The 11318-nt window shown below is 42.5% G+C and overlaps 1 protein-coding gene across 1 annotated transcript; it reads left to right on the top strand.

Moving 5' to 3' along the window:
- Window positions 1-3553: 3553 nt before the first annotated feature.
- LOC139469886 (testis-specific serine/threonine-protein kinase 1-like) lies at window positions 3554-10863 on the top strand. Its single transcript, XM_071252207.1, has 8 exons — window positions 3554-3898; window positions 4418-4658; window positions 5786-5917; window positions 6376-6489; window positions 7090-7233; window positions 8081-8210; window positions 8949-9076; window positions 10382-10863. The coding sequence occupies exons 1-8, from the start codon at window positions 3554-3556 to the stop codon at window positions 10861-10863; spliced, it is 1716 nt and encodes a 571-aa protein (XP_071108308.1).
- Window positions 10864-11318: the final 455 nt, after the last annotated feature.

Genomic DNA, 11318 nt, shown 5'->3' on the forward strand with positions numbered 1-11318 from the left:
TCATATGTTGGATTTTCAAATAAAAATATCTTAACTTAGCGATATTATATTAAAATAATGAACTGTACTTGCGCTGAGTCAGCACTCAAAGAATACTTCTACATGTTTTTTTGTTTTGTTAATAAAATTTTATTTAAAAGGCTTTAAAAAATAAAAATCACAAAGTCATTATACACAACTTCTGAGGGTATCAATAAATTTGCTTTTTTTTCGGCACAAATTTACATTTCAAACATGGTTGGGGTCATGTGGTTGCAAATTCATTTCTTACCCCAGTCTTCATCGAACCAATTTCTTTTTACACAAAATTACCCATCCACAAACTGCTACAGGAATGAGTGATGGTTAAATAGACATAATCGAAATTTACTTCTGTGCAGTTTAACCATTCCACACATGGTACAATGTGTGAAGCCCATTTCCTGAGTCCTCCGCCGTGATATTGCTGGAATCTGCTAAAAGCGGCGTAAAACCATACTCACTCACTCGACCAACGACCATACCTACAGAGATCTTCAGCAATCACTTTAAGTCTTGTTCTACTGCCTGCTCACTGACATGTCCACTCCAGAATGTCTCTGTCCTGTGCACAGTAACCTCTCTCGGTGTAGTTCTGGTGCTGCTCGGGAGGCGTCATATTAATAAAATCTTTTATTTAGTCAAGGTAGAGGCGGGCAGATTTTACATATGCAAGATGGCCTTCCACATGAAAAAAGGGAATCATTTCATTGACTGACTGAGTGACCGACTGAGTGAGTGACTGACTGAGTGAGTGACTGACTGACTGACCGACTGAGTGAGTGACCGACTGAGTGAGTGACTGACTGAGTGACTGACTGACTGACTGACTGACCGACTGAGTGAGTGACCGACTGAGTGAGTGACTGACTGACTGACTGAGTGAGTGACCGACTGAGTGAGTGACCGACTGAGTGAGTGACTGACTGAGTGACTGACTGACTGACTGACCGACTGAGTGAGTGACCGACTGAGTGAGTGACTGACTGAGTGACTGACTGACTGACTGACTGACCGACTGAGTGAGTGACCGATTGAGTGAGTGACTGACTGACTGACTGACCGACTGAGTGAGTGACCGACTGAGTGAGTGACTGACTGACTGACCGACTGAGTGAGTGACCGACTGAGTGAGTGACTGACTGACTGACCGACTGACTGTAAATTCCAAACCTCAGTGAGTTCTGCTCGGATGAAACGTTGAATGACGGACACTTGATTCAAATATTCAATCCAAAGATTACCTGTTCTACTTTGATTCGTGGCAATCTCCATCAGATTCTCCATAATAATTGTGCGCAATTGGACATATTTGTCATTTATCACAAACTCAGTTCCCTACAGTCGGCATTCAACAGTGGTCCACGAGACGAGCGAGTTCCACCTCACTGGGGCGCTCAGATGTTTGTGGAGATGATGGCTGCTGTTGGTAGCAGGCGACCACGGAGTGCACGAGCATATGCATGACCTATCATGATATGCATTACAATGTAGACAGTTGTCCACTGATCTTCTAAGCCACTTCCACTCATAACATGTCCAATCGATCCCATATACGACATGAGTAAGAGAAGCCATCTTGCTCAGTTGTGGCAAACACGAAGTGAATACTTTTCAGCCAACGTTTGTGCAAAACACAAAGCCGAATGGACACTGCTAAAAGCCGCTCCATAATGGACGTTGTGACACAGGTATATCAAGTGAGAAACTTGCTAAGCAGAAACTATCCAAGCATTTTGCTATTTTCTGGATGGTGCATTTGACATTGAAAGTTCAAGAGTCCCAAACGTGACAGACTTGAATCTTGATGTGGTTGGTTTTTTTTGTATAGTTTCACTGGAACGTTACCGTACTGACCCGCACCTGCAGCTGTCGTGATCCTTTGGGTAGACCGTGGGAAAGGGCCTGGACTGCCTCAGACGGGGGACACATGCAATACCACCCACAACATGCAAAATACCATGACCTGTGAGGACTCGTACAAAGACACCAGCTACAATTCACCAGATCACCCTCAGGATCACACGATATCACAACTGTGGCAAGTGCTCCCGTACAGACGCTGGAACGTCTACCCCCTGATACTCAGAACACCACCCAATTGTCGAGTGATTGATGTAGACAAATATTGCAAACAGTATTGGTGAAACAAACGATCTTGATCGACACATAGATACAAGGCCGCGTCACATACCTCGACCCCCGTCAACTACCCTGCAGCAGGTCATGGACAATATATTGCCACTGGGCATAAGTCCCTGGGACCTAATAATATCCTTCCGACTCCACCAGGAGATTGAATGTAATATTACTTTGCTATCCTGTTATAATGTACGAAAGTGTGAAAACTCCTGTATTGACACAAGGGGATGTTTTCAACTGTTTACCAGTTTTGCGAATACATGCAAGCATTGCAAATTCAGAAATACCTTTGTATTTGTAATTATCCAACCTGACTATTATCGACTATTCCGCTGAAACACTTGTGAAATAATTCTTCAAATGGTCATTAAACAAATCCTAGTTATAGCACAAGGTTGAATCAACTATTGTTTGAAAGCGTATACAGAACTGTTATTTGATATATTGCATGATATCATGAATGTAAAACTACAAAATTGCATATCATTTTAAAAAATAATGGCGGCCATTTTGAAAATGCCACCATTTGAACTTGGGGAACTTTGTGCTAGGGGCATCAGTATGACTTTCTGCTTTCTATTATTTTATTTCTAGGTTTAATCTAATGCGTTGAAGATTATTGTACTCATAAGACGGCGTGCATGCACACGTGTGCGTGCGTGCGTAGGTGCGTGTGTGTGCTTGTGCCTGTCCGGACAAATGTCGATTTTATAGTGCTAGCCATCTGAGAAACAATGACGCAGTTTAACACGAATATCACACTCAGACACAGTTAAGCGACTCCTTAATGTCGAGCGCCAGACAGGGTAACAACAAAAAGAAAGAAACGTTAAGAGAAAAAATCATAAGGCGCAACATGGTAAAAAGCCGGTTGAGATATTAGTTATTAAATCTAGTGAGTGCTGTGATACATCGGCATCAATAGTTTTGCCCAGAACTATTAGTCCAAGGACCATGACGCTCTATGACGGATGTGGAAATAATATAGAAAGATTACACAGTATTTTCTCTATAAGACCCTCTGTCATCGATTAATTTCGCGCAATCGTAACCCGGCGTCTACTAGAGACCGACGTTTATTAGAGGCACGTCTATTCTGTTTAATGCTGACACAGTGGCTACCTTACTCCACTCACTATCTTACCAAATCCCAAATTTTACGGTCATACAAAATGAACATTTGCCGGAAACGGTCATCATTAATCACCCGGCGTCTAATAGAGGCCCGACTTCTATTTTTAGGACAGGGCGTATGACACGGCATCAATTAGAGCGTGACGTGTATTGGGGGACAGGCGTCTAATAGAGGAGCAAAAAATATGCCGAGGAGAAACTCACCAGTGTTTAACATGACGTCATAATGATATGACGTCACAGACGCGTTTCGTCACAAATGCACATCGGCAAAGCTGAAAATATGTCAGCAATGGCAGAAGGCATGGAAGAAACCTATAAGACGAAAATCGTGGAAATTCGTCAAGAACTGTCTATGAAATGTAAAGATGGCATTATTTTACCATCCAAAGATTACAGGTTAGCTTTGGAGCGGTTTGGATACACAATGCACGAGACAATCGGAGAGGGAGCTTACGCCAAGGTTAAAAGGGCGTATTGTAGAAGGAAAAATGAAAATCTTGCTGTAAAAATTATACAGAAGAACAAAATTCCAAAAGAAGCCAAGGAGAAGTTCCTTCCTCGGGAAATTGCGCTGCTTCAGAAACTTCGGCATACTTCTCTGGTGAGTGACTGGTGAATACAAACTGAGTTTAACTGACTGGAGATTTATGTGTACGTATTTTAGCGAACTGGTAAAGACCGTCTATCTTTGCCTGTTAGTCTGTATGAACAGTGGATATACCCCCTGAGAATGTTATTTACTCATACGAGAAGACTCGTGATAGCAACCCCTGCATGTCGTAAGAGGCGACTAAAGGGATCGGGTGGTCAGGCTCGCTGACTTAGTTCATGCATGTTATCGTATCCCAGTTATGTGGAATATTGCTGAGAGCTGCGTTAAATAACAAATAACCAAATACTCACAGCATATTGAACATATATTAATGTATTAACACATTGCGACGTCCAAGCTGCCAATAATGACAGGTGGAAACAATGATATAAAACAACTTGTGCCTTGCCATTGACAAGTGCACCATATCACTGGTCCATGCTATGGTAACCCAACTTTTCCTTCAAGCTTCGGCTCTACCCCAACCAAAATGTGGGCGTGATCACGTATGTATTTATATGTTTCAAGCTGGTCCTTCACGAGGTGTACGAGAGCCGAAGCAACGTGTACCTTGTGATGGAATACCTGTCCAATGGCGACCTGTTGGACTACGTGAACAAGGTGGGGAGCCTGAGCGAGGCGGACGGCAGGCGTGTCTTCCACCAGTTGCTGGACGTGGTCAGTTACCTGCACGGGCACTTCGTGTACCACCGGGACATCAAGCTGGACAACATCCTGCTGGACGACCAGTACAACATCAGACTCACTGGTATACGTTCCCATAATACACCACGTGTCTGCACTGTTTATAGTTAACGTATTCAGTGATCTCATAATACACCACGTGTCTGCACTGTTTATAGTTAACGTATTCAGTGATCCCATAATACACCACGTGTCTGCACTGTTTATAGTTAACGTATTCAGTGATCCCATAATACACCACGTGTCTGCACTGTTTATAATTAACGTATTCAGTGATCCCATAATACACCACGTGTCTGCACTGTTTATAGTTAACGTATTCAGTGATCCCATAATACACCACGTGTCTGCACTGTTTATAGTTAACGTATTCAGTGATCCCATAATACACCACGTGTCTGCACTGTTTATAATTAACGTATTCAGTGATCCCATAATACACCACGTGTCTGTACCAACCTATTATTAACGTATTCAGTGGTGACTTGGTTTACATCGTGTCATCCTACAGACGACGAGGGTCGTTGCTCACAATATCAATCACTGGGTTTTCTGGTCCAGATCGATTGTGTACAGACCGCCACCACACAAAGCCAACATAATTCAGGAGTCATTACTGCTGTGATACAGACATACGTATCATTTCCACGTGCATGCAGATTTGCACAAGAAAAATAGATTTACTTTTGACAAACATGTACAAGTGAACGCATTTAGATATGCAACAATATCAGGTTTTCTTGCCGGAGACTATCTGCGTCTAGTCAATAGGTCTAAATGATACGTTAAATGCATATGAAAAAAACACGCTTAATGTAACATAATGTTTAATAAACGTCCAAATTATAATTGTTGAATTATTGACGAATAGTTCCTTATAGCACAAAGGGAAATACCGGTTCGCCCCGATTATGTTTCTAGGTTTGTCAGCACCATACCCGTGCTTGTGGGTTTCACCGAAGTGGTAAACGTCTGAGACCTGCATCACTTCGGGCTTTCCACCCACATTAAGCTGACACGCCGCGATATAACTGGAATAATGTTAAAAGCGGCGTTCAACCTAACTCACTCACTCACTCACAAAGGGTAATAGAGGAATCTTGATGATAACTAATGACAAAAGTATGTGTGAGTATGGTATTATCTGTTAGATAAAGGTTATCAAAGGACACAACATTCTGTGTATTCCAGATTTTGGGTTTGCCCGACAGAACCCCTACAGAGAGCTGATGGCGACCTTCTGTGGGTCCTACGCGTACGCCGCCCCTGAGATTCTAGAAGGGGAAATGTATGATGGTGGAAAGGTTGACATCTGGAGCTGTGGTCAGTCCTTTTGTTTGTCGCGTATTGTTTGTTTATTGATGTTTATTCATAACTTGTTCAGTGTTCAAATATTGTTCACATTGGCACTGACCCAAGACACTCATTCCAATTATGAAATTCTAATAACTGCAACATTTTATTTAATACTCATCTTTCGACATTCCTGGAACCGTCTTGTAATATATTACATTGAGGTGTTAACCCAAGGTAGACACAATTTTATGGATAACAACTTCTTTAATACTGTAAAAAGCGACGTTCCGGTATAGATATAGATCCTTAAACCGTTGTTAAGCAAATGTTATCCATCAAATTGAATCTACCTTGTCACCCGTCAACTTCTAAGTAATGCCTATCAAACAAGGTGTTACCCCAAGTTTGGACTCCATATTGTCAGGGTTTTCAGTTTTCATATTCATAGGTATCCATTCATGATTAGCGCTACGTCATCACTTCAGGTGTTTGCCTCTACGGGATGTTGAATGGGAAGCTGCCGTTTAACGACACCGATGTCGACATACTCAGGGGTTCCATGGACAAGAAACTCAAGTTCTACAAGCAGGTGTCTAAAGGTAAGTTGTTAATTCCTACCCCAGCACAACTTTAGAGGATAGCAATGCTCCTAAAAATGACACAGTTACTTTTCTTTATTTTCCTTCAGTATTTCGATGTTTGAAATTATATATTTATATAGATTTATATATATTTTGAATTTTGAATATGATCCTTAAAAGAATAAGCTGTAATCATTACCACATGCTTTATAGTGAGAGGGAACTATCTGCATTGAGAACCATGTCATTAAAATGTGCTCACTCACTCACTCACTCATAAAGACAGGTAGAATATGTAGCAGAAGCAATCCAGTGTGTGTGTGTGGGTGGGGTGGGGGGGGGGGGGGGGGGGGGGTGTAGGGGGTATTGGGCAGTGGGGTAGCCTGGTGGTCAAAGCTTTCACTCGTCATGCTGAAGACCCAGGTTCGATTCTCCACATTGGTGTGGAGCCCATTTCTGGTGTCCCCCGTCGTGATAATGCTGGAATATTGTTAAAAGCAGCGTAAAACAATACTCACTCACTCCCATTTCTTGAAAAGTCACACTGAATTATCAAACAACTGAATTTAACAATGTCCAACAATCCAGTTCCAAACCAGTCTGTCCAATGATTTACAGACTGCCGAGAACTGATTCGCCAGATCCTGGACACAAACGCCAGTAGCCGCATCAACATCCCAGGCATCAGGAGGAGTGTGTGGATGTGTAAGCCACTGTTCAACAAGGCTGAGCAGTCTATGTCTGTACTCTCTGTCAAAGCAGGTTTGTGGAATGCCATATTGTCAAGAAGTAGAGTATTATCAATATCAGTGACAGCACCATGAGTCACGAGCCACTGATGTGTCTCCAAGGAGAGGGCTCTGCAGGGCTCCAACCTACGCCCTATATCCCTGTGTTTGCATGTGAGATACAAGGGGATACAAAGGATGATCAGTTGACCCAATGACTGCAGAGCCAGACAGTCAGCAACAGGAAGATGTGGGCATCTTCATGGGTTATTGCCCCACCTGATTTATCACCCATACCTCATAGCTGCTGTCCCGTAGCCATGCCTGTAGCCGTAGCCCCGAGCCCACAGCTGATAGGAATAATAACCCATTTCATATACATGGCTGAAAAAATAGCTGTAAAATAGCAAAACAATGATAAATTTGTATGTTAGAGCCCTAAAACCATGACCTAAATAACCTGTGCTAAAGCCAAGCCGACCTAATCCTATACTAAATGACTTGTCTCTTACCATCCTTGTCCACCCGTGAAGCTCCAGGTTAGAATAGGTCTTCAGCAGCCCATGCTTGCTGTAAAAGGCGACTATGCTTGTCCTAAGAGGCGAATAACGGTATCAGGTGGTCAGGCTCGCTGACTCGGTTGATGCATGTCATCATATCCCAATTGCAGGGACCGATGCTCATGATGTCAATCAATGGATTGTCTGGTCCAAACTCGGTTATTTACAGACCGCCTGCCGTCATATAGCTGGAATATAGCTGAGTGCGGCGTTAAACAATTAACAAACAAAACAAACCATCCTTGTCATCTGCTTGGTACGTTCTCCTGGCAATGACATGAGCATGTAAATATTCTTCCACGGCCACGTTTGCCTCCCCAGTGACCTCCAGGGCGCCGCTGATGGGCATGAATCCCACTGCGGAGCATGGCTTCTCCTGTGGCCAGAACTCCAAGCCTGCCAAGACAACCATGGTCACCGACATCCTCCGATCTGTGGCCGTCAACCACAGGTAAGCTAATCCGAACGTGTCTCTATATACACATACACAACTTCCAGGGTCTCAATATAAACATAGGTCTACTCAGCTTCATTATTGAGTGAGTGAGTGTTTTGGGTTCAACTCCGCTTTCTGTATTCGAGTTACATCACCATGTGTCACTTAATGTGGGAGAGAAGACCGAAGTGTTGCAGGTCTTAAATGTTAACTGAACTGCTCTATTGGAAGTTCAAAATGAGACATTTTTTTTCATCCTTAACCTCTCTTATTATCTGTTTGACCCCTTAAGAATGACACCAAGTGTGTAAGATACAGACAGTGAAACTCCTGATGAACAATTCTCCGGGCAAATCATTGGTACTGTACAATGATTTTACACATATGCAGACATTTCCAACAGTAATTGTCTACAAGACAAAGTTTCCAGATTAACAAGAATCCAGACTAAAAAGGTTGCACTGTATATACATTCCTAAGAGTAGATGTCCAGAAGGAAGTGTGTCTGGACAAACAGGATTTATTTAATTCTGTTCAGTTTAACCAATCCACACATGGTGAAGCCCATTTCTAGTGTCCGCTGCTGTGACATTGCTGGAATATTGCTAGAAGCTGTGAACCACCATACACTCACTCAGTTAACCAGGTAATACACCTTCAATAGTTCCTACACCACATGTACTGTTTGTTCCTGTATGGCCAAGATATTGCTGACATTACTTCTATGTGCTCCCATATTGGCTGGTGTTGCAGTACTGGGGCCAGCAGCATCAACCTGAAGGATGTTGTCCCCGCCCATAAGGCCTCGTCTACTGGGATGCTCCTCGGCGTGATGGGACCTGCTGGTCGACGAATCAGTGGCCAGCTCAGCTGGCATCAGGGTCAGTGTACATAGTTACTTTAACTTTGCTTGTCGTTAAAGGTGACTAACAGGAGCAAGTGGTCATGCACGCTGACTTGGTTAAAGCATGTATCCAATTGTGTGGATTGATGCTCATGATGTCAATCACTGGATTGTCTGGTCCAGACTCGATTATTTACAGACCACTGTCATTTAGCTGGAATATTGCTGAGTGCAGCATTAAACAACAAACAAATAAACAAAACATAGTTGCTTTCACTTGTTACAGGAAACCTTTGTGGTATCTGCTCCCTGTGCCAGGTGATTCTTTTCTATAATCCATTACACAGCAGGTGCAAGTACATAGTCAATCATTCCAGATCAGGATGGAGCAAGCAGCTGTCAGCTCCCTCTATGACACAGTTACATGTGTTTCTACCACAAGGTTTTAATCTACTGAGAAACAATCACATTATATCAATGCTGTAGAAACTATCCCTATCACTGAACTTATCCCCTCCTTACTGATAAAAAAAGTTGAGGATCAAGAATCATTTTGGGATATGTATTTGTTGCGGAGACTGAGCACACAATTCATGAAAATATCCTGTAAAATATTCCTGATCCCCAACTTATTTTGCGCAGTATATTATGTACATTGTAATGCTGCTTGCTTGTGTTACTGTTTTCAAGGCCTCGCTTATCATTTGTGTCCTGTGAGGACATTCTTAATGGAGCACCATTTAGGACTTTGCTGTACTGGCTTTAGTTGCTATTTCCTGTAATAGAAGTTTTCATTGTGAACCATAACAAAAAGTATTCTCAGACAACTATTTTCAAAAAACTACATTAATCGATGTAAAATAAAAGTTATTTACCATTTTCATGCATATCTATAACAATACCTTAGTGTGAAATGCTTACCTAAGTGGGAGTTTATGTCAAGAAGCCAAGTTGGGGACCGTTCATTTATTATATGGGGTGGGGGGGGGCGGGGTCAGAGGGTATAAGGGGAGGGTCACCAAAATATAGGAGTCTCTAGGGGAAGGTCATAAAAAATGGTACACATATTTTGGGAGGGGCATGAAAAATGTACAAGAACAAGGGGAGGGTGATTTAATAATATGACAAGCATTAGGGGAGTGTCATTATTTTTAAGTTCATTAGGGCATCAAAAATCTGTGACACCCCCCATCACCACCACCCTCCCCTTCAATATATTGCTGGTCCATCACATCTTTGAAACTGATCAAATGTCCTTACTTGATCAATCCACACACATTTATCCCCACAAGACACTATCCACCCCTGTCAATTTATCAAACTGATGTATCATTGTCTTCAGAAACAGGCCAGGTGCTCTCTCCTTGTAAGGCCACGTTGCAGACCTTAGAACCAATCTCTGAAACTGGAAAAACTGGAACAGCTAAACCTGGAGGTGATATGACCAAGAAACCAGGCTTGGGCGGTGGTTTATCCAGGTTCAAGAAGGCTGCAAATGCTCTGAACCGATTCAAAATGGCTGTCCGAGTGGTAACAGCGATGCGGAGGTTCAAGCGCGGTCCCATCACCACCATTCTGACCATCCCTCAGGAACAAGCCATGGCACGGGTCATCAACAACAGGGAGAACCAGACCGTGCAGGAGGTGAAGCAGATGCGCTTCACGCCATCGGGCAAACTGGCCAGTGGCCTTGGCAACACGCGGCGCCATGAAAGTGCAGAGAGAAAGGAGAGTGTTGATGCTGCTGCAGCCGAGAGGAAGAAGAAGGAGGAGAAGCTGAAGATGTGGGGGGAGACGTTTGCCCATCTTGTCCCCGATACATAAACACTTCCTGGACACTTTATTCTGTTTTTGTTTGCATTTAACAGCACATCCAGGTTATTTTTATTTCAAGTGATCATATTCATAATGAAGATCTGTTTGATACACATAATTTCAAATTATTTCTGATACACCCCTTTCTTTAAATAGGAATAGGTTGGCTGTTTTTCTTGCTTTCCTTTTCAATAGTTTTGCAAATTTAACTGAATGCCTGAATAGTGATGTCAACAATTGTTATGAATTTAATGAAATTTCAACCTTTAACACTAACTGCAATTTAATTATCAATGTTTGTAACTTTGTATCAATTTTTTGCCAGATTTGATCTCCTTGAATAAAAAAAATTATAAATTACTTCTTATTTGGTATTTTAGCTGTTGCAGTTCATGATGTCAGTGTTAGTCTGTTATTTCTCATACACATCAAGACGGCCTCTGTGAGCGAGTTGATAAATCGTC

This window comes from Haliotis cracherodii, unplaced genomic scaffold (genome assembly GCF_022045235.1).
Source record: "Haliotis cracherodii isolate W230 unplaced genomic scaffold, xgHalCrac1.p SCAF_2, whole genome shotgun sequence".
Lineage (NCBI taxonomy): Eukaryota > Metazoa > Mollusca > Gastropoda > Lepetellida > Haliotidae > Haliotis > Haliotis cracherodii.